This window comes from Rhipicephalus microplus, chromosome 4 (assembly GCF_043290135.1).
Source record: "Rhipicephalus microplus isolate Deutch F79 chromosome 4, USDA_Rmic, whole genome shotgun sequence".
Taxonomy (NCBI): Eukaryota; Metazoa; Arthropoda; class Arachnida; order Ixodida; family Ixodidae; genus Rhipicephalus; species Rhipicephalus microplus.
In genome coordinates, this window is record NC_134703.1 from 152,391,982 (window position 1) to 152,415,818 (window position 23,837).

At 44.1% G+C, this 23,837-nt stretch overlaps 1 protein-coding gene across 1 annotated transcript; it reads right to left on the minus strand.

The window, feature by feature from the left end:
- Positions 1 to 23,693, minus strand: LOC119172913 (zinc finger protein 830). Its single transcript, XM_075893762.1, has 9 exons — positions 23,541 to 23,693; positions 23,314 to 23,413; positions 23,079 to 23,175; positions 22,959 to 22,989; positions 22,436 to 22,554; positions 15,799 to 15,944; positions 12,036 to 12,113; positions 7,366 to 7,442; positions 1 to 518 (listed from the first exon to the last, which is right to left on the minus strand). The coding sequence occupies exons 1-9, from the start codon at positions 23,657 to 23,659 to the stop codon at positions 356 to 358; spliced, it is 930 nt and encodes a 309-aa protein (XP_075749877.1). The 5' UTR covers positions 23,660 to 23,693; the 3' UTR covers positions 1 to 355.
- Positions 23,694 to 23,837: the final 144 nt, after the last annotated feature.

Sequence of the window (23,837 nt, forward strand, 5' to 3'; positions counted from 1 at the left end):
TTATTTTAAAACTGTACACTTTATACAACTTTAATGCAACTCAAAAGCTGTGACTATGGCAATGAACAATGTCTTAATGATGTTGCAGTGGCGTGACGACGCGTCGTGCAACACTCTTCACAACATCTCTGGCGCAATATCCTATATTTTTCAGATGTCCAGAATAGCTCACAGGAAGAGATGAAGCTGGAATAGTTTCTTCCACACAACAGCAGAGTCTAGCAGAGGCAGCCAGAAGTTTCAGAGAAAGTACTGAGGCATTGATGGACATCACATGTTGAAGTTCTTCCAAGGGAGACACCGGTAGAGCAAGGCATCCCTTGATCACTCCATAAGAAGACAAAGTGAAATGCATTCATTCTTTCCATACGCCCTTCGCTCGCCAGCTAAGGAACTCCTCGTACTCTTCATCTTCCAAATCACTCTTGTCGTCCTGATTGTCTTCCTCTACGGTGACTTCCTTCTTCATGAGCTCTTCTTTCCTCTGCTGCAGCTGGTCAACCCGTTGCCAGTTGTGACTGGAACAGAAGAAGAACGTACAGCTATGATTAGTAAGCACTAACATCATTTTGTAAAGAAGTACATATAAAGTAATCGTAGTGGTCAAAATTATTAACTCAATATAAAGTTGTTTAACTTCATAGAAAATGGAAAATATAACAAACCACAAGAAAACAGGACAGAGAGGCAGTCTATAGTTCAGTTGATTATTAAGGTTCTTATTAATTGACTTTAAAGAACTCCACTACATTTCACTGGAGTAACCAGTACATTACAGAATATTTGAAACCTCTTCCGTGAAAATTTTCAATTTTGCTGATGTATATTACAAAGTATTTCAAAAAATGTGTCCGAAAATTTAGGAATGTTTGCTCGCTGCTTTCATTTACTTTTACTGTGGTGGGAGACATGTTAAGATTTCTGGACACAGAAATCACGACACAATTTCGGTAAAAATAATTAAATTTTTAATTACTGGAGACAGGCAGTCTGGTCTAATGGGAGCATTGCTGTCCATCCTGTGAAAAGACCGTTGCCACTAAGATTTTGAGAAATGAGCCTCTGGTAATTATTGTGACACCTTGAAATATTTTTTTAAAGTGGCCTCCTATAAATAGTTAGGTATTGTGTTAACGAGTACCTCATCCTGGAATTAACATATAACATCTGCTCTGCCGCCTTCTAAAAATTATGCCTTCTCTGCCACAACGTCAAGACTGCCCTGCCTAGCATTAAAATCCTCTCCTACTTATCCTTAATTAAGCCAAAACTTGAAAATACCTTCTTGGTTTGGATTCTTCACACAAAAAATCAACATTCAAAACCAAGAAAGAATTTAAAGAAAATCAGTACGATTTATTTATATGCAACAAGCGAGTTCAAGTATAAATACTTGTTATTATTCAAGAAGCTTTAGCCGCAACAAGCTGGCTCAGGCAAGAAGCTGGCAAGTACGAGCCACACAGACGTCAACGTCTTCTTTCACGCTGGTACAGAGCTGGCGCCACTATGCTCCGGTACAATTACACCGCGCACAGAAAAGAGCCAACCTGGCGATCTAAAGAAATGACACGACAGGGGGGTCATAGCACGGCTTGAGGCGGGATACGTGAGCCGTTTCAAGCCCACCGCCACGCTGGTCCGAAGGTGAATCAATGGGCTCAACTTCATAGTTGGCGGGAGATGTTTGTCGCACCACACGGTGGGGCCATGGTATTTCGACGAAAGTTTTGGTGAAAGACCGGGAGGTGTAGACGGGACCCAGAGCCAAACCAAATTTCCTAGGTTATAGTGGGCATTAGACGCACAGGCATCGTGGTCAGTTTTCTGGCGCCATTGGTCTTGCGTGGTAAACGAGCGAGTTGACGACACTCTTCGGCATAAGTAGCTGCTTCGAAAACGGGCGTCGCTTCGGAAACGTCAGGTCTGTACAGGAGAATGGTGTCCATGGAGCATGATAGTTCACGTCCGTACAGGAGGAAGAAAGGAGAGAAGCCTGTGGTTGTTTGTGGCGCAGAGTTGTACGCGTACGTTACAAAAGGGAGCACTTGGTCCCAATTTGTGTGGTCATCAGACGCGTACATGGCAAGCATATCTCCAAGGGTACAATTAAAGCGTTCTGTCATGTCATTGGTTTGGGGATGGTATGCCGAGGTTTTCCGATGGACAGTGCGACATTCCTTGAGAAGCTCGTTGACGGCGTTCGAGAGAAACACGCATTCACGGTCACTCAGCAATTCACGAGGTGCACTGTGCCGCAAAATCAGATGGTGAAGAAGAAAAGATGCAATGTCTTTCGCAGTGGTAGCAGGCAGCGCAGATGTTTCAGCGTAGCGTGTCAATTGATCGACGGCGACGATAAGCCACCGGTTGCCTCGAAGAGTGTTGGGTAAAGAACCATGAATATCAATTCCGATGCGGTAGAATGGTCTCGCTGAGCAGGTTAAGGGTTGCAAAGGGCCAGTAGTGCTGTTAGAAGGCATCTTGCGGCATTGACACGTGGTACATGATCGAACGTACTGGCGAACGTGCCGATACATGCCGCGGCAGTAGTATCTTAGACGAAGGCGAGAGTAGGTCTTGAATACTCCAGTGTGGCCACACTGGGGGTCATCGTGAAAGGCAGCGCAGATGTCCGAGCGCAAATGACGGGGGATGACAAGGAGCCATCTACGGCCATCCGTCTCGTAATTGCGGCGATACAACAAGCCTTCATGGACAGCAAAGTGTCTTGACGAGAGAGGGACCGTGAAGTCGATTCTACCAAACTGTGAGAGAGGAAATCGAGCAGAGAATTGATCCAGGGATCCTTGCCCTGCTGGGCTGGCATGTCGGTGATGCTCAGCAATGTTGAGTCGCAGATGGCAGTTGGTAAGCAGGCAAGATGAGGAGGCAGCGGAGAACAGGATAGGCCATTGGCGTCTGAATGCCTGCGTCCTGAGAGATAAACAACACGGATGTCGTATTCCCGAAGGCGCAAAGCCCAACGAGCGAGATGGCCAGTAGGGTCTTTCATGGACGCTAGCCAGCATAAGGCAAGGTTATCTGTGACAACATCAAACTGGCGTCCGTAAAGGTAAGTGCGAAATTTTGCTATGGCCCAAATGATAGCCAAGCACTCCTTTTCCGTGACGGAATAGTTGGACTCTGCCTTCGTTAGGGTACGGCTGGCATAGGCGACAACGTACTCTTCACAGCCATCCTTGCGTTGAGCGAGAATGGCACCGAGGCCGGCATCATCTGTGTGAACTTCAGTAGGTGCATTGGGATCGAAGTGGCGGAGAACTGGTGGAGACGTGAGTAGCCGGCGCAGCGTCGTGAATGCGACATCGCAATGGCGATTCCAGCCCAAGAGGTTTCCGCTACTGGAAAGAAGCTGATTTAGGGGGGCGATTATAGAAGCGAAATTGCGGATGAAATGCCGAAAATACGAGCACAAGCCTACGAAGCTGCGGAGCTTCTCTAGGGTGGTAGGCTTGGGGTACTCGGCAATGGCACGCAGTTTGGCAGGGTCCGGCGATATTCCTGCTTTCGAGATGACGCGGCCAAGAATTGTGAGTTTGCGGGCGCCAAAATGACATTTTTTGAAGTTCAGTTGTAACCCAGCTCCTGTAAGGCACTGGAGAACTTGTTCCAGACGGGAAAGATGAGTTTCGAAATTTGCAGAGAAGACAACTATGCCATCTAAATAGCAAAGACAGATGTGCCATTTAAGTCCCCTGAGGACACTGTCCATCATCCTTTCAAAAGTCGCCAGTGCATTGCAAAGACCGAAGGGCATTACATTAAATTCATATAAGTCGTCAGGGTGAATTCACAAACGCCGTTTTTGTACGGTCTGGTTCGGCCTTTGGCACTTGCCAATATCCAGAGCGCAGATCCAGTGAAGAGAAGAACTCCGCACCTTGAAGGCAATCCAGGGCGTCATCAATGCGTGGCAGGGGGTAAAGATCCTTGCATGTGATCTTGTTTAGTCGCCGATAATCCACGCAAAACCTAATGGAGCCATCTTATTTTTTTTTGCACGAAGACCACTGGCGAAACCCAAGGACTGTGTGAGTGTTGAATGACACTACATTGGCGCATCTCATCGACGTGTTGAGTGATGACGTCACGCTCAGACTGCGAGACTCGGTAGGGGCAGTGACGAAGTGGATTATGATGACCGGTGTCGATATGATGAGCGACAACTGACGTGCGTCCCAAAGGAGGTTGTCCGTGGTCGAAGTCGGCGCAGAAATGGTCAAGTACTAGTTGAATGAGCTGATTGCGCTGGTCTTGCGTAAGCCCGGTGCCCACGCTGCGCGACAGAACGTCTTCGTCAGGTAGTGAGGGTGCTGTGACAGCATCCACGGACATCGACGTCGTATCGGAAGGGGCATCGAAAGGAAAAATGGCATCATAAGTGTCAAGACGCCCAATACATTCGCCATGCAATAAGGTAGTGGGGCCCACGTACACGGCACTGAAACCATCGGCAAGCGTTAGGACGGCAAACGGGGCGACAAGGTTCCGGCAACGAGGGCATTCTTGCGACGGCATAAAGAGGGCAGTTGAATCAGGAACGGAGTTGCACAAAATAGACACCACGGCGACCGAAAAAGCAGCAACGATCACCTTTTTGGGTGAGCAAGGGAGATCTATGAATGTCGTGTTGAACGGAAACAAAATGAGTTGTGCACGAGCGCAGTCAACAACCGCATAATTAGCAGAAATAAAGTTCTATCCTAGGATGATTTCATGAGACGCATGCAGAAGAACGACAAATTCAACGATGTAAAGCACTCCTTGAATCACAACACGAACAGTGCATGTCGCAGAAGGCTGGAGGTGCTGCGAACTCGCTGTCCGTAAGGAAATGTCAACCAGTGGAGTCGTCACTCTGTTCAGTTTGCAGCATAACGCTTCACTGACGCCCCGCCGTGGTGGTCTAGTGGCTAAGGTACTCGGCTGCTGACCCGCAGGTCGCGGGATCAAATCCTGGCTGCGGCGGCTGCATTTCCGATGGAGGCGGAAATGTTGCAGGCTCGTGTGCTGAGATTTGGGTGCAGGTTAAAAGAACCCCAGGTGGTCGAAATTTCCGGAGCCCTCCACTACGGCGTCTCTCATAATCATATGGTGGTTTTGGGATGTTAAACCCCACATATCAATCAATCAACGCTTCACTGGTTACACAAATAGCGGCACCTGTGAAGACAAGAGCAGTTGTGGCGAAACCGTCCACAAACACGGCAATCTCGTTAGGTGGCGACAGATGAGGCCTTGAAAATTCCGTCGGTGGCGCAGTTCTTGCCTCAGGAACTGTGACTGTTAGTTTTCCTCCTGGGGGTAGTTGGAACGGCGAAGCATGGGAGAAGGAGACCGAAGACAGGGTGAAGGAGATTGACGTGGGCTGAAGTCTGATCGGCGTGAGCGGGGGTCAGGTGTATCAGGTGTAACATGTGATTGTGATTGCCGAGGGATGTTGCCGGAATGCTGAGCATCATTAAAATAGAATCTGCGGCGATGACAGTAGCCCGCGACATGCCCTGGAATACCACAGTTGTAGCAGACGGGCCGATTATCCGGAGTACGCCAAGAGTTTACAGGTGCTCGAGGTGGCGAGAAGGGTCGATTGACCAGATAAATGGAAACTGGCGACCTGTAGTAGTTGGTGGCTGAACTGTACGAAGAGAGCGGCGGTTGGGTAGAAAGTCAGTGGACGGCATCTGCGTAAGTCAGCGGTGCAGTACCTGATATTGGGGACGCGGGCGAACGAAGAGCATCGGCAACTTGCGTCTGAATAGCACGGCGAAGTGAGTGGTCCAGTGCTGTGGGGGTCTCATTCACGGTGGCCACAAGAGAGAGCTGTCGAGCAACTTCCTCCCGGATGTACTGTTGAATTTGAGGCATCAATACGGTGTAGTCGGGGCCACGGCTTTTGCACTCCAAAGCCGAAATATCCGCTGTTTGCGTATTAGCGTGACGTGTGGAAATTCGCTGCTTGTGCAGCTCATCAAAACTTTGACAGAGCTGAATCACGGCTGTGACGGTCTGTGGGTATTTGGCCACAAGCTATGAAAAGTGTCGTCATCAATGCCTTTCATGATATGCTTTATTCTGTCAGCCTCCGTCATCCTCGCATCCACTCACCTACAGAGGCCGATCACATCCTCAACGTAGCTCGTGAAGCTCTCACCATTTCGCTGAAATCGTCCCCGCAGGCCAAGTTCAGCGCAAAGCTTGCGCATAGCTGGATGACCGAAAAACGAGGTCACAGTCTCTTTGAGAACCGACCAGGTGGGGATGTCGGCTTGGTGGTTGGTGAACCATAGGTTGACCAAATCTGTCAGGTAGAAGATGACGTGAGTCAGCTTCGCAGGGTCATTCCACTTGTTAATCGCGTTGGCACGCTCGTACTCTGCCAGCCAGTCCTCGACATCGTGATCTTCAGTGCCGTTGTAGACTGGTGGGTCACGCCGACGAAGTACACCAGGGCACATGACAGGCGGCGGCGTGAAAGAGGCTTGTGGGGGATCGACGCGCTTGGTCATTGCGGAATCAGATGGTAGCTTACGGCTGCGAAGCTCCAGGACGTTAACCAGCACGTTTTCACCGAATGCAACAAGCGAGGTCACGCATAAATACTTGTTATTATTCAAGAAGTGTTAGCCGCAACAAGCTGGTTCAGGCAGGAAGCCGGCAAGCATGAGCCACATGGACGTCAACGTCTTCTTTCATGCTGGCGCCACTATGCTCCAGTACATATAATAAATTCATGTTGATCGATTGTCCCACTACATTATTAACTGCAAACGGTATAAAATTATTACACATTTGAAGAAAAAAAAGTCAACTGGAGTTTCTTTCGGACATAGTTACCCATAGGCTATCCATAAACTATGCATCACAAGTATTCCCCTTGTTACGCAGACCCACTGCGCACCACTATCATTATTCTCGAATGCCAATCTTTTAAGGACTGACACATTTTCGTACTCCTTTTTCCTTTAACCAATAGCCGATTTCAATAAATGAACTCATGCATTGCCTTAATGCCCATGACTATTTGTGTAAATACTGTTCTTTTTTCACGACTTCCTTAGAATCGTATTATGACCAAGTTGTTCAATTGTACTTCTGTTATTAAGTTGTAGCTCTCCATCTCATAACCAAAAAAAATTTTGTAAAATACACTTTGCGGCCTTGTTTCATTCTGGTATTTAGTAAGTATTGTGTGTTTGAGGTTCACCCTGCTCGAACTTTTTGTTTGCAGTATTTTGTAGTAAAAATAAAGATGAATAATAAATGAACTAAGTTATGTAGTTTTGTAAGCGTGCAGCTGCGTCAGCTTTTGTAGACACAAGAAAAATGCGGCACACTTACATCTGCTCATCTATTTCCTCTATGTCACGCTCCACCTTGCTCTCCTCTATATCTTCAGCCATGATAGCTTCCGACACCTGGAAGAGCGAAACGTGCTTGTAAGCTACAAAGACTGAAATTGCAAACGCGCAGCCCGCATAACCTTCTCATGCACAACTCACCGTGATAATACAGTACTAGCGATCACCTTTACAAGTGAAAACCTCCCTCGTTCGTGCAACCCATGGGTAAATTCTGCCATGCAGACAATGTCTACGACTAGACACAACAGTAATTACCTATTGTAGGATTTCAAGACATTAGCCATTTCTTAGATACCATGTAAGTTATTTCTCTTTTTTTCTAAGCTTCATTGTAAAATAATCAACCGAGGAACTAGCTACAATTGCAAACAATGCAGTGTCACAGTGCACCTCCAAATTCATAGCTTTCTCATACATCACTGATAAACAGGCTAAGAGACAAGCAATGACAATGAGTATATTCAATGACAGATGTTCAGATGGACATGTGCTGGCCACTTTTCCTAATTAACTTATTAACTGCTTTGCCCTTACAGCAAGAAATTCTCTGCAGTTCTTTATCTTTACTGCCCGATTACAATGAGGAAAAATGGAGGCGACGACGCCAGATACAGCAGTAAATAAGCATACAATGTTGAATACAAGACATCAAGATGAAATTAAATCTTACTGTTTGTGATTTTGAATATTGCAATGAAACCAGATGAAAGTCCAATCGAACTTATACATGCTGACAAAGTTCAACAACATGAATGAGGGTGCAAAGAACAAATGTTAATGGTGTGAGACAATATTACAAGCGTCCTCCAAAGGTATTTAAGTCTTGAGCATGTCAAGAAGAAATAATGCAGATTATTCTTCCCCGTGTCTCACAAGGCACTGAAATCAGTAAATCTGCCTCATACCTTTACTCGCGACATAAGTGTTGGCAGATTATTGAAAAATACTATCACAGAAGAAAATTAACACAGAATCCTCTTTCAGAGTTGTATAAGTGATGCAGAAGTGTTATATATAAGGGACCAGAAAAAAAAACATTCTAGATAACAGACTACCAGATTATCCAAAGTATCAAGAAAGCAATAAACAAGTGTCTATTAAATCAATGCATTCTGATTTTGTCAACAAATACTTAGAGCCAGGAGTTATATTGCATAAGAACAGCACGAAGGCCACAATTTTCATGATTGCCAACTTCGTTCACAATGTGATTGCTGCTAGAAACCCGAGTGTCTTCATTTGTCCAAAACCTTTTTGCAGTCCTCCTCCATCCTGTACTGCAAGTTTCAGTCCCACAACGGGCACAGCAGGATAATGTTTGACAATAGTTCTTCCATCACAATGTAGCAAGTGACTTCAAGAAGTGTAGCAAGTGACTGTTAAGGTTGCTACCCTTAAAAGTGGAGCACATCTCCGTAAAAGCGCTCAAAATAGCGCATGACTCAGGGCTCACGTGGGTGCAACTCAAGGGATCGCCAGTGTGAGTGCGCCGATTTATGAAGCGGAAGTGCTTTGCGCTTAGGCGGCTAACTTCTGTCTTTTCGCAAATGCTGCATCAATAACGCATTGGATGGAACAGAGGACGATGCACTCTGGGATGTTACTAGTGAAAAACAGACGTAGTAGAACTCGAGTTTGGACGAGTCTGAGTGGCAGCACTTGGTGGCCTTCTGGCGTTTCAATACGTAAGATTAGTGTCCAAATAAAAAACGCCAGGCTTGCGCGGAAGGCGCAGCACAGTCACAGCAAAAGCTAGAAGAGCAGCCTTTCAGAGCCTTTTCTATACCCTCATTGACTAACTGCTGCAAGCACACTTGCTGGGTACCCACTATGGCATTAATAATAATAATTTCTGGGTAGTAGGCCGGCATTCGCTCTGCCATTTATCGTCATTCTTCTGAGAAGCGTGGTATCTGCTCAACACTTGCAAGAAATTTTGTGCCAATTGTCCATGCAGTGGCTGACGACGATGAGGAATTAAGGCTGAAGTTGGCATGCACCACAGTTAATAGGGAAAGGAGAACAAGATTTTGTAATGGGTTGCTGCATTGGGCGACCCACTCGTTATGCTATTGGCATTGTGTGATGCATGGTTGTTTTTTTGGTGTCCTAAAACGCTTTATCACTCATATTAACACGATTCCTTTCCTGACATCAAGCCTGCCTAAGGCAAGTTTGCGAACAAGTCCCAAGCACTGGTGTGGCTCAGTGGCAAAATACTGGGCTGGCACGCAGCGTATCTGGGTTCGACCTCCACTGTGTCGTTGGAGCTAGGGTTCTTTTTTCTTATTTCTTGCGATAGTGGTTATGGACACCGACAGCGGCAGACAACGGCCCCGCACGTGACCCAAGTTGTGATCTCATAAAAGCTTTTGCTGTAAAAGAAATGTCACCATAGTGCACCTGGTTGTGTCATGTATTTACCAAGGTCAGGGTGCGCCACGATACTTTGTGATTTCTTTTACGGAGAAGTCACAAAGCACCTTTTCCAGATAAAATTTCTTTTTCGGAGGTTTAAAGTTTGGGGGGTCGACCTATATTTTGGTTTTTACGGTTTAGTGTTCTGAAGGCATAAATGCGGCCTACCTCAGGAGACGAACTGAATCTGCTAAACACCACATGTGCTGCTGAATGAACCTGGCTTGCTAGTGCACATTCACGTATGGCAACCACGCCTTCCTTAGGGCCAACGGCTGTTTCAATAGTTTTTCTGCATCTTTGGTGATGCACATCTGTGGCACTTTGTGCTTGGAACACTCAGATAGATGTCTAAATTGTTGCTGCGAATTATTATTGAATTAATCAGAGTGTAATGACATTAAACAATACATACACTTGCTAAGATTAAAGGGCATGTCCAAATAATCTGCTTTTCCAAGTTACAGAGTCCAACTGACTAACCTTTACTGTGGAATGTATTTATGTAGATCACATATTTTTATATTTTGATAGCATGGATGTGTAGTAAGATGTGTAGCATAGATCCATGCATGGATAACATGGATGTGTACGTTAAGACACTTGTCATCAGGGCCCAGGCTCAAGCCCAAGCACCAGAGTGTAAACTTATTTTCTTAAGGGAAGTGATCATCTTATATGACAGGAAGACAGATAGACAGTTTTATTGTTAAGTATGCACCGAAATGCTTTCACATTAAATGAAAAACAAAACACTGCATCGTTTTCCTAAAAGGGAAAACTTCATCCACTTCATCTTCTTATGGCTAAGAAGATGAAATGATCCTACAAGCACCAAGGATCTTAGAGCATGACAGTGTATTTTATTCACCTAACTTCCATAGTCAGGCTAGATGTACTGTAATGGTAATGTGGTAATAGTGGTAATGGTGGCTATAAAAAAATGGCAGAGGAAGGTCATTCTCTCCCGTATTCTTATGGCCATTGGCAAAATCTTAGAAAGCGCACATTTTCTCCAACTCACACTGATAAAAATGTGGCAATGCTAACGGCACTGTTTTCACAAGCTTTTAGTGCAAATCTATCAGGCACACAATACACACGGGACTTGCACAGATGTGAAATGCCAAGGTAGTAACATTGCTGTACACACATACTATGCATAATACAGTTGAACCCACTCATAACAATACTCGAGTGCCACGAAACTTTTGTTGTTATAACTGAAATTGATATCAACAGGTTGTGCGAGATGAAGAGAAGTAGGGGACAGCAGGCTGTTGCTAGAAAACTAGGTGGGATATTCCGACAGACATCACTGATAATGATGACAAAGCTGCAGACTTTTCGAACATGTTCGAAAATTCGGACACCTTTGCATAACCGCCACAAGTGCTATAGCGCCAGTGTAAGACAACGCCTGAAGTTTCAGGGGCTGAAGTTTTACTAAATTTGAACTATTTACTTAAATTGCGTGGTACAAATTGCATGTCCCAAAGCCAACACCACACCCATGCAAAAGCGGATTTCAAAAGTCAGCTTTGCCGCAATGTCAGCACGCTCTGAGGTGAAGCATAACGTGAATCTGAATAGATGCTGGGGGATGACTGTTGGAATTGCGGGCAATGGTAAGGCAGCTTGAATATACTTGTTTTGCTTGAATATTCTTGTTTTGAACACGACTGACACCATTAGGAGTGTCAGTGTTATTTCTCATAGTAGTATGCTGTAGGAGTAGCCACTTAAGTTAGTTTTAACAATCGCTCACGAGATGCCATTGTGTGAATGACTTCGAAATAGTATCACTAGATGGTGTTAGTAGTTTTCGTATAATTGACCAACAGGCGGACGAACGCTTCACCCCAATCATCATCATTCACTCCGTGGATATGCTGTGAAGTTTTTTCTTTTCGCTGCTTCCTGTTCCATTGCCTTCCAGCAGGAACACCCAACAGCCAGAATTCATTGATATAACCAATAATGCAGCATGCAGGCATTGCTGTAAATGGGTTATTTTGCCATAGAAAACATACAAAAGATGAGAGTGCAGCCCCTTCTCAATGTTGTAACTAATATATTATTAAAACCAGTATTTTATAAGTGGGTTCGACAACTACTTTGGATGTAAATATAATTGAAATATTAAGAGGGAAGTGTTCCAAACCAGCAGCTTGAAAAGAGACAAAAATTTGCAGACATAATTATTCCTCAAGCAAACTGTGGTCTTACCGTCGTTTCCTCCGCTATTTCCTTCTTAAACTTCTCCCACTCCTCTTCAATCGGGTCCTTGTATTCCACATTCCTTGCCTAAATAATAAATCGACAGAAAAATCAACTTGTGAAAAATGTTTGTTAGTTTCACTAAAGAGTGAAAGAACATAGTTCCGCCACTACTATTCACAGAATACAGGCTGCAAGTGGCAATTAGAAAACATGGTATTTACAGAAACACAGCAAATGGAAATTATGCATAGTTTGAAAGGTGCGGTGCAGCCCTTTTTTTAATGCAGGAAATACATCTACCCAGCATGTAGATGTGCTGCTGTGAACATTATACAGAAAACAAATATACAGAAACACAACCACATTACTGGTTGGTGGCATCATCACACTCTAATGTTATTGCAGAATATTCACACACATAAATGTTCTAGGGCAACACATTTTTTATTTTGCTGTTTCATATACTAATAATTTCACAGATGACTGGAGGGGCTTGATAAGTAACAGAGTAGCTTTAAGATAGGTTGTCACGAAGGAGCCTTAGGTTAACTTTTACCAACAGGAATACTATTTCGTTGAATTGCTAAAACACGGTACATTATTTTTTATTCTATGCACATGTTACAAGGCCATAATGATAAGAATTGACTTCATGACATTCAGGCTCTGCAGCATGACATCATAGCCATGCTAAATCACCAGGAAGTAAGTATGAAAAATTGGCCCTGTACGAAAGTTACATGTAGTGGTGTTACTGTATTTACTCATCTAGGGTCAGCCCTTCCACTCTGGTGTACAAAGTTTATTGAAACTGAAAAGTGACACCAGGCACCATATGCACAGCTACATGTATGCACTCTGACAGAATGGTAACATAATGACAATAATATTATCTGAAGTTTTATATCCTAAAACCAGGATGACTACGACAGACACTGTTATGGAGGGCACCAGAAATTTTGACCATATGGTGTTCTTTAATTAAGGTATTAAAATGGTAGTGACTGCATACTGTGCACTACCATTGCACAGAATGTGGGCCCCTTTCATTTCGCATCCACCAAAATGCGACCGCCGTGGCTGGAATCGATCTCAGGACCTTTGGGTCAGCAGCCGTGCACCGTAGCCACAGTTCCACCGAAGCGGACACCTGACAGAGTAAGGGTGAGCCAGTAAAATCTGAACAGCATGCTGGTTCCGTGAGAATGGGGATCATGCAGCGTAGATCCACTGCGCTTCAACACTATCACTAGTGGCTCGCGAAAAATATCCTAAAACATTTTTTTTGTGGTATACACTGCACTGACACATACTGTGTAGAGGGTTTAGCTGCGTAATGCTTTTTATGTGCATTACAAAGGCATCACTGCGAGAAATCCACACAAGTTCATTTATTACACAGGATAGGCCGGCGAACATGTAATCTTGGGAATGTGAGCTTAGATTCCATTGGTGGCAAGTTGTTTCTCAGATCCATTTCACACTCCTTTTTTGTTTTGTATGGTACAACAGTTCTATTAAAGGGTCAATAAACAAACTTGCAGTCCAAAATTTCTAATGAATAAATAATTGCACACTTGCACAATGTCAAAATTCTGCCACAAGGACATTAGGAAGAAGTGCCATAGCAAGGAAGTTACAGGGAACTAGAAAGAACCGCTCTGACTGGGTTTAGTTGCTCGACTGTCCTTTCCACCCTTCTCTCTAAGCAAAGAAGGGTAGACAGAGACCTTTGTCGTGATAACATCCACTTCAGCAACATAAAATGACGTCAGCGAAATCGCAGACATCATCAACGCGCAGCACACGACCGAGCAAGGCATCCTCCACATGTTGCACATCTCATTGCGGTAAGGGAAGAAAGCATGGTACAAGGAGTTCCAAAAGTATTCGCCCTTCGATTAGCAGTAAAGTCGCATGACGCTTCTTCGTCTTAAAAGCCTTTGTGTTGGCAATGCTACTTATCCTAGTGGTCTCGGGGCTTCCGTCCAGGAAAATGAAAGTGTGGACTGCGCTGCCAAAAGTGCATGACCTCAGGACCGTGGTGCAATTTCGTAGTGCAAAGGACTAATTGATAAAGTTGATGCTATGAATCAAACTCACCCATGAGTCGACTTGCTCAGACTCGCACAGACTTAGATCGAGCCATGAGCCTGAGACAGTAATATTTTAGTGAGTTTCTGAGAGAGTCTGGTTGAGAAAAATTTCAGTGAGTTCGAGTCCAAATGAGCCCTGAGCGGGAAATACATTTCTTGAGTGAGTTTCTGTGAGCTCCATAATATTTGCCTACCTATGGTTCTACCTACTCAACTTCAATATGACTATATCAGTTTTATGTTGGCTCAAGTCTATACTCACACCTATTGCCTCATACTTCAATGCACAAATGTAGCAATCATATGCCATCCTAATCTATTGATCAGAGGTGGGGTGCCTTGACCAACCTGCTAACTGTTAGACAGGAAGTTCTTGATAAACTTACTTGAGTAAGTCGTCTCTTTCAATAAAGATGTCCTTACTGTATAGCAACCACTGATAGTTTGTAATTGAAGGTAGCACATCAGATCAAAAGGCTCCAAGGAGACCATCGAATATGTGAATCGTTCTTGTTAAAGAGCATTGGGATCATGGTAGAAAATGCTAATTTTATGCTTAAAGACTCGCAAGTCCACTCACTTATATTCAGATTGAGCCGTGAGTCTGAGCCCAAGTGAGCAATATTTCGGTGAGCTTGAGTTGGGTTGAGAAACACTTTAGTGTGTCAGAGTCCACGTGAGCCCTAGGAGCAAAATATTGTCACGTTGTGATGTTGACGAAAGCAGCAGACTGTATGTCCAAGACGAAACTGTTTATCCTAACTTGTGGCCCGTCAACGAAAAATCAGATTAGAGCGATACACACTGGCACTTATAGCAGCGAACAGAGCGTCAGCCGTCAATTAACTGATCAGCCCCAAGGCATGTCGGCATTTATAAATTCAGTGTCGAACATTCTAGCATTGCTACTAGTGGCTGAATTTGTTCTGGAACGAACTCAGCTGTTCGCATTTGCACACTCCCGCCTAAAAAATGATCTCAAGGTAATCTCGAATACTTCCAGACGTTGTGGTACGATTTGCGCAAGGCACCATGTACAAGTGTGAAGGACCAACAACATGAAACACAGAAACAAACAAAAAAAAAAAACGAGTATGTGTGGCATTGCCCTTCTCTGAAAGGGCATCGTCTTGATGTCTTTTATTGGAAATATATTTAATGAGCGAGTCTGGGTGAGCTACACATTATTTGCCGACCTCTGGCGCTGCGTAATGTTGCCCACGGCAAGATCACCTCACTTTGCATACAAGGAGGATTGAACAGGTGCTGGAGAGGGGTACGTGAACTTCTCTTTAAAATGGAGTGACTGTGCATCACGCAGTACTGTGATATTAGCCAAATATGAATGACACTGCTTACTTGAGAGGGTGATGTAAAAAAGTGATAGCCTGTTTACTGGCCTTTTAAAAACCACAAATAATGCCCGCTATACTTTTATTGGCTTCATTATCTGTTGCTTTTACATGGCTGTATTGTACAATATCTAGCCAATTCTAATTCATATGTTACAGCACTTGTTGATAATGCAATAAAAAGCACTCGCTAAGAAGAGACGCTTTGGAGATTAAACTATGATCCTTACAGAAATGCAACTACTCATAATATGGCAAAAACTGAACAGTAGTGTTGTCTGGAAGTAAGAATCATAGCTTGAAATTTTTTTTATCTAATACCTTTGCATCCAAGACAGGGTCATCAAAGAAGCCCTCTGGTAAGGCTTCTGCAGGTGCCTTTTTAGACGATGTCTGTGGCTTTGGCTGTGGAGGCTGACTTGCAGTAGTTTCTTTGGGCTGACTTACGGATGGTTTATCAAAAAAGTCTGAAAAAATAGAAAATCCTACAGTGAATATTTCACTAGACATTCGCCATCAGAAGCCATTTATTCACTTAAGAAATCTACGAGGGCTCTCCACTGGAAAGTGGCTGATTGGTTTGTGAGGTTGAAAGGAACGACAACCAATATTTATAATACATACCCATTCCTTCTTTATATTGACAGAAAGTTTACAGGTCACAGACAGGAATCATACTGCAGTAATGAAGTGAATGACATGCAAAATAATTTATCAGTATTTTCCTGTCTACTAACTACTAGGGGAGACGACACACCACTGGTCCACTTCTGTCCCACTGATGCGCCGCCTCCCATTCTATCCTCGTCCAAGTAGTTAGCAGGAATCACCTCGCTAGGCTCAGCATGAAAGCGATAGAATTCTGGTATTGGCAAGAAATGTAAGAATGTGCTAGTTGTGATACCCAACCATTAATGACGTACAACATCAATTTAGAAAATGATAACTTGATGGCCTTTTGTAGATTGTAGGAAAAAAAAAAATGAGCACACTCAATTGGAAATTTGTGTGCATGGCTACACTGCTCCAGTTGCCACTGTGAAGGCACCACTGCTTGTCAAATAACCTTTCTTATGATGTAATATGTACAGAATAATGCACATAAATTAATATAAATAGCCTAAGTCAAGAACCGGTTTTTTAATGCAGAGAGGAAAACCAGCCTGGCACTCAGTGTTGAGGATGCTTGCTTCTAGGGAGGGTATCCCCTCCTTTCCATTCTCTTCTTAACTCCCCCTTCCTAACTTCTAAAGATGTGGCACCATGCTCCCTTATGGGTTGCAGAGTCAAGCATCCTTTCTCTCCTCAAACCACCACTAACTAGCATTTACTATAGCTTTGTATGCTTCGTCTTCCAGGTGACTGCCGGTTTTTACTGTACTGATTTCAGCTTACATAATGCTGCTATCAAAAGAAACTGTCCAAACAAGTGTTGATTATATATAGTTATCAGAGTTCTTCTACTTATACTGGTCATGAAGCTTCGGCGAAAGTTTGATATATGGACAGGAGCAATCGCTAGGGGCACCATTACCCGTGTGTTGGCATCGAAGCGACACCAGTGCTGCAGTTCTACGGTGCACATCGGAACTACAAAATGTGATTGAATGTACCCCTAAACATTGATTATACCTTCAGAGTGATACTACCCCTGAAATAAATCAAGGAAGCTCTAATACAGTGCAAGACGTTACGTTTACGTGGGGTACCGACCAAGCTGCTCCTTTTTCTAATCTAATCACGCTTCTGACGACTCCGCCTATATTGGCTCACTTTGACCCATCCGCTCCGACAGAAGTCCGAACCGATACTAGTGGTCACAGGATTGGAGCCGTCCTAGCCCAACGCCAACGGGCACACAACCGAGTTGTCGCCTACGCTAGCCGCCGCCTCACAGCTGCAGAGCGCAACTATTCCATTACAGAGCGTGAGTGTCTTGCTCTTGTTTGGGAAGTCTCAAAGTTCTGCCCATATTTATATGGCACAAATTTCTCTGTAATAACTGACCATCATGCGCTATGTTCGCTTACGTCACTGAAGGATCCTACTGGCCGGCTCAGGCGCTGGGCTCTGCGACTGCAAGAGTATACCTACACGGTGACGTACAAGTCCGGACGCCTACATCAGGACGCAGACTGCCTGTCCCGCTACCCGGTTGCTGAGTCAAGCACTATGCCTGGCACCGACACCGAGCCTAGCGTCTTTTCCCTTTCGCAAATGACATCCTTCGGTGACGAGCAGTGCCATGATGCGTCCTTGCGTGCTATCATTGAGCTCCTGGAATCCCAATCTTCCAATCAGTCCCATCACTAATTCGTGTTCCACGATGGTGTATTATACCGCCAAAGTTTTGAGCCGGATGGACCGGCCCTGCTGCTTATCATTTCGAAACACCTTCGCTTCAAAGTTCTAAATGAACTTCATGACCTTCCGACTGCCGGTCACGTTGGTGTGTCACGCACTTACGACCGAATACGCCGACGCTTCTTCTGTCCAGGGCTTGCACGCCCTGTCAGAAGATACGTTGCGGCTTGCGAGAAATGTCCGCGCCCCAAAACGTCATCAAAACTTCCCACCGGACGTCTTCAACCACTTGACATTTCGTCAGAAACGTTCTTCCGCTTTGGCTTGGACCTACTTGGCCCTTTCCCCTTGTCTTCTTTGGGTAACAAGTGGATAGCCGTGGCCACCGACTACGCCACGCATTATGCCATCACACGAGCTCTTCCAACAAGCTGCGCCACAGACGTCGCTGACTTCTTCCTCAAGGACGTGATTTTGCAACACGGAGCCCCACGGCAGCTGCTTACAGACCGTGGCTGCACCTTTTGTCGAAGGTCATCGCCAACATCTTGCAGTCCTGTCAAACGAGACACAAGCTGACCACGCCATACCATCCGCAAACCAACGGACTCACAGAGCGTCTAAATCGAACTCTTACAGACATGCTCGCTAAGTATGTTTCTACCGACCACACCAACTGGGATCTCGCGTTGCCGTACGTCACATTTGCCGATAATTCTTTGCGCCATGACACTGCCGGTTACTCTCCATTTTTTCTGCTGTTTGGCCGAGAACCAACATTGCCTCTAGACACCGTCATACCGTCCCCTGCAGTATCGACCAGTGAATATACCATGGACGCTATCACTCGGGCCGCTCACGCACGCGAAATCACCCATACTCGCCTTCTGACCTCTCAAGAGAAGCAACGGCGTTTGTATGACCAATGACACCGCGACGTACACTTTCCGCCCGGTTCTTTGGTCCTGCTCTGGTCTCCGACCCGTCGAGTTGGCTTGGCAGAAAAACTGCTTACTCCCTACACAGGTCCATACCGAGTCCTTCATATCGTTACTCCTGTGACATATCAAATTAGTCCTGTCGCCTTCATGTGCCCAACAGGCTACCGATATTGTACATGTTGCGCGCTTGAAGCCCTACCACTCTCCTAGTGAGGTTGACATTTAGATGCGCCGAGACGGCGCTTTTGCTGCCAAGGATTATGCTACATGCATGCATACTGAGATTCTAGGAGGCGACGCGCGTGTGTGCCTGACAACGAAGACGAAGTATGTTCTCTGCTTGCTCGGTGGTGAACTGGTCACGCAATTACCGGTGGTTTATCTATTCCACAGCCTCGTCGATACGGCGTCTTTTCTTTTCTGTAACAATATATATTTATAGAATGTAGATGATGCCTGTGCAAAGGCCGTTCTTTTTGGTTCGAGAGAAGGGGAAACAACTTTGAATACCAGCAGTATTTAACTTTCGGTAGAATGCAAGTGATAACCTGCGAAACATGTTGGGCTTTAAAGCTTACTATACTGAGAGCACAAATAAGCCGTATAACAAGCTTTCAAACTTAAAGAAATAATAATGAATTTAATCTATGAGAGAGTAATATGTTTATTTGACCTTTAAATAAAGCTTCACGAGCCACGGCAGTGTGTCCTCTTGGATAGGCGCTTTATCAGATTAGCATTAGCCTACTGCAGTGAAACCACTTTTACAAGAGGTTACATGCAGACTTGTATACATTTATTCGTTCATTGCGAATATTTCCAAATTTGCAATAATTTAAATTCAAAGCGAATTCGAATACTGTAATAGTCGTTCGAACATTTGAATAATTCAAATATTTGCACATGCCTACAACACACGCATGCTGCTTCGGCTACGCGATGTACTACTGCTGTAAAAGCATGTTTATTCTGGTTCCTTGAAGCATCTATTCACTATCTGTGGATGAACAATAGTTCTTCAAGGACTCAGGCGGATTCAGTACGTCGCAGAAGTGCAGTGGTTGCAACTCTCAACTGGGCGCATCAAACCTTTAAGACTGACTAATGCCTGATATCTCAGACACATCAAACCGTTCACACATCAAACATTCAGGCTGACTTTCACATAGTATAAGATTAAGAAGGTATCTAAAAATGGCTTCATATTTATCAAACTAACAGCCATCTCGAATGAATCATTGCTTTAAATTAGCAATTGAGGAGGGTTAAGGAATACTTTATAGAAATTTTCTGTGGTTTTTTTGTACTGCATTTATTTATCACTACGGCTTGTGCCATGTTTAAAGTGTGGTTCTTCATGTAATAACAGCATAGTTTTCACAGAAATTCTGTAATATTTTAAAGGCTAAAGCCTTATATACCTCATCAAACATGAAAACTGACTGTCCAAATTTTCTGCCCGAATTTCTGGTCTGAAACAGCATTAATCGAGCCCCCACTTGTGCCACAGCAATCATCACTATGTTGAAACAACTATTTTCTTAATTCAATACGTTTATGACAGTATCAAAAACTTAAAGGCAGCTTTGCCACGATATGAGAGTGTGATGGGGCGAATAGTATTGAAAACTGGGCAAATTGGTAAAGATTCATAGCTGGTCAAAGTAAAAAGCACAATGAAGACAGAGTAAAGGAAGGATAAGCGTTGTCTTGTGTCTTTTCTTTACTCTTCATTTTTTGCGCTGTTCACCTCAACCAGGTATGATAGGGTGAAGCATGTTGAAAATCTTAAGGGGCCACTGCCAATTCGACGTTGACTGTATTTAGTTTGCGAGAAGTTCGAATAGTAAAATTGCAGTGTAAATCGTATCAAATAACAACTACTATTGGAAAAATATTTGAAACTTCAAATATTTGCACATGCCTAGTTTCCAGCTGTGATAAATGAGTTGTTAGGTACTTTTTGCAACAGAACAAATAAAATATGAAGTTTTATGTCAGTATTTCTTAGATATGTCATTTATGGTGCAGTGGCATCATCCTTGCATTCCGGTATCCATAACATTCTATGCTGCAAAGAAAAACAAATATTGAATCTGTACTCAGTCCCCTGTTTGTTCCTCTTCCCTCTAAATAAATTTACAGCAATAATTGTTGGATTTTCACTGCCCAAAGCGGTGATATGAGAAATGCTGTGGGGAAGAGCTCTAAAATTTTAGCGACCTAGGGTTATTAAAATGTTCACCCAAAAAATAAGTATGATGAGAAAAAAGAAGTGAATGAATGAGGACAAAAAAGGAAAATTTTGAAACCGTGAAAAATTACATTTCGGCATACGTACAAATACCGTATTCACCCCAAAAGCTGTTTATGTGAACTAAACTTACACACACGGAAGCTAAAACATAACTTTTTTAATGTTTTAACCCTTTTTAATTTTTGTCAGCATTCAATCATCTAGCTATTTCATCATGCCTCTTCCCAACCTGACGATTCATTGTCACACCATTGACTTCAAAAATAGATGCACGGTCTCTTAGTGTTTCCCTGCCATGAAAATGTGGCCGGCACAGGCAGGATTAGGTCCCGCCTGTCTACCACGACTCTGAATAAATTGCATAAACTATCAGTTCATGGCTGCTTTCCATGGAGTTAGCAGTTGCCTGTGTCACAGTATGGTGCCCTAAAGGACCAGTAAACAGCCCCAAGGTCCAAAAATTGTAACCAAAATATGATAACTTTTTTTTAATGCGAACATGCTCCCGCAAAAATTTTGTCAATACGTGCTCTAATAAGGAAGTTACAGCGGCTAGAACAACCGTTATAGCTCGTTTCAAATTCTCATGCGGCCTCACCACCCTTCCCCATCATAGATAAGGGAAGGTGCAGCCCGCTGTTGTGACTCCACTCAATTCGGCAGTGTGACATGACGTGAGCGATTGATGTCACCGGCAACCTCAACCAGTTCTAATGCATTTTCTCTCACTACGGCTCCTGGTCAATGTAGTAACATTGGCTCATGGTTGTGTACTGTTTACACTGACGCACGTGCTCCTATTATGAATCCCGCACAGCATGCACGCCTTGAAATGTTATTCGGCGATATAGATCCTTATGGTGACATGCCTTGTCTACGCAAAGCTGGGAATGACAATGACCCAGCAGCAGGTGCAGTGCGTGCAGGTGCTATGATGCGCGAGGAATACACGCAGGACAACTGCGTGGCCAAAACTGCATCACCGCAGTGCAGTTTCACAGCGGTGGGTGGGAATGACAGCTGACGTTAGCTCGACAACTGTTTGTTGAGGCCTGGTTTAGACCAACCGACGAGCTCAGTAGTACGTCAAGTTGCCCATGGGCAAGATTGTGTTCCTGAGTGCACGAGGGGAATTCGTCAGGTAAAGGAAAGAGGTGTAGGCATTGTTTATTTATCAAAAGGAAAGTCTGTGCAGTGCTGTAATATAGGAAAAATGTGATTTGCCCAGTCTACTGTACGAATTAGCGAGCTTGTTTGGGAGGTAAAAAAAAGTTAGTGCCGGTTTACTGGCTCTTCAAAGACTATGGTGCTGAGAACCTATACGTGAGGACATTTTTTTTTAGACCCTGAATGGCTGGCTGCTCTAGTGAGCAGCACAATACAAGAGCAGAAATAATCAGCACCTGCACAGTGAGTATAACATGAATTGCTTAAGAGCAATAAAAAACTGACTTGCCTTTCGGAAGTGCAGATTCTGTGGGCTTTGGATTTGGTGTGGACTCACCAACGTCCATGTCCTCATCTGACGAGTAATCAGCCATAAGGAGAGGCCCCTTTGCCTTTTTTTGAGGTGGACTGCAACAAGCAAATCTTTATTCAGCAAGTACAAAAGGATCGCAGCAGCGAATCTTTTCAACCATGCATCCTTGGCATGGTTTCGAATGCTTCTGATTTTATCATGACAAATTTTAAAGTTCCCAAATGTTTTCTCTACACAATGGGTCATTTTAAAATGCCTTCGAACAGATGTAGTCTCATGCACCGAAATTAAAAGCACTACTTATTGCCTTTCTAGCACACAGTGCTAATTGTTTACAAGCTAAACACGGCAATGATCACTCCACGCTACCTGTACTTAATAAAGTAAATAAAATTTTTTATCGAAATGTAAATTACGATTTAATTTACATATCAAACGTTATCGTGAAACTAACAACTTGAATGATCGCGACATCACTGTGTATTAAAGAAACACTAACCTGGAGCTTCCAGGCAGGGTCTGGTTTTTGTCTGAAATACAAATGTGAGCATGTTTCGACGGTCAAAAGTCAACGCTTCCCACAACACCACGTTTCGTTGAACATTGTATAAGGACGTACCGTTCTGGGTGTCACCGGGTTCATCGTTTCTGCGTTTTCCGAGTGCCCCATCAGTTTTTAGACGATTGGCAGCACTTTCCTTCAGGTCTTCTACATTCTGCCATGTGAGAACAATGCATTAACAAACGTACGCACGCAAGCCCACACAACAGACGGTGAACTCATGGCGCATCCCATCAAATGCAGCGCCGCTTTTTTGTCAACATTACAAGCCGTTTACCGCGACCTTACTTACCTGTTTGTGCGCTTTCCCAAGAACGTGAGCCGTCCACAGAGTCTCGCTCTTCACGTGGACCACACATACCGAACAAGTCAGTTGACCTAAACTGTTGTACGTGCGCTAAATTAAGGAAAATAACACAGCACGCACTGCAACGCAAGGTAGAACACACGAACTCGCAAAATTCAAAATAAAGTGCGACACTCCATGCACGACATCACGGCGACAGTATGAAAGGATATCTTGCGTATGGCGACGTAATCTTCTTTGATGACTGAGTTAGTGCCTCCTTTCGCTCTCTCATCAAACGTTTCAAGTCATCTTTCTGGATAACTTTCTTTCGTGTCCCGGGCGCCGCCATGTTTGTTGGATTCCTCTGAATCTCACGCTGGATTAGGTTGAACCAGTTTTTCTTCCTCAATGGGTTGAACGCCTAAACAATAACTACGTCTATGACAATTTTAAAGTTTATTTAATACATTGTATAAACGTAAATTATTATGTTAACTTGATAAATATTCACTTAAAAAGCGCAATGT

Bases quoted from the DNA above. Each gene is read 5' to 3' on its own strand.
- LOC119172913 (XM_075893762.1), bottom strand. From the start codon at position 23,659: ATGGCGGCGCCCGGGACACGAAAGAAAGTTATCCAGAAAGATGACTTG. The intron at 23,176-23,313 runs GTAAGTAAGGTC...CTCACATGGCAG, and splicing joins TTGGGAAAGCGCACAAACAG to AATGTAGAAGACCTGAAGGA. The intron at 15,945-22,435 runs GCAAGTCAGTTT...CTATTTTTTCAG, and splicing joins AGAATCTGCACTTCCGAAAG to ACTTTTTTGATAAACCATCC.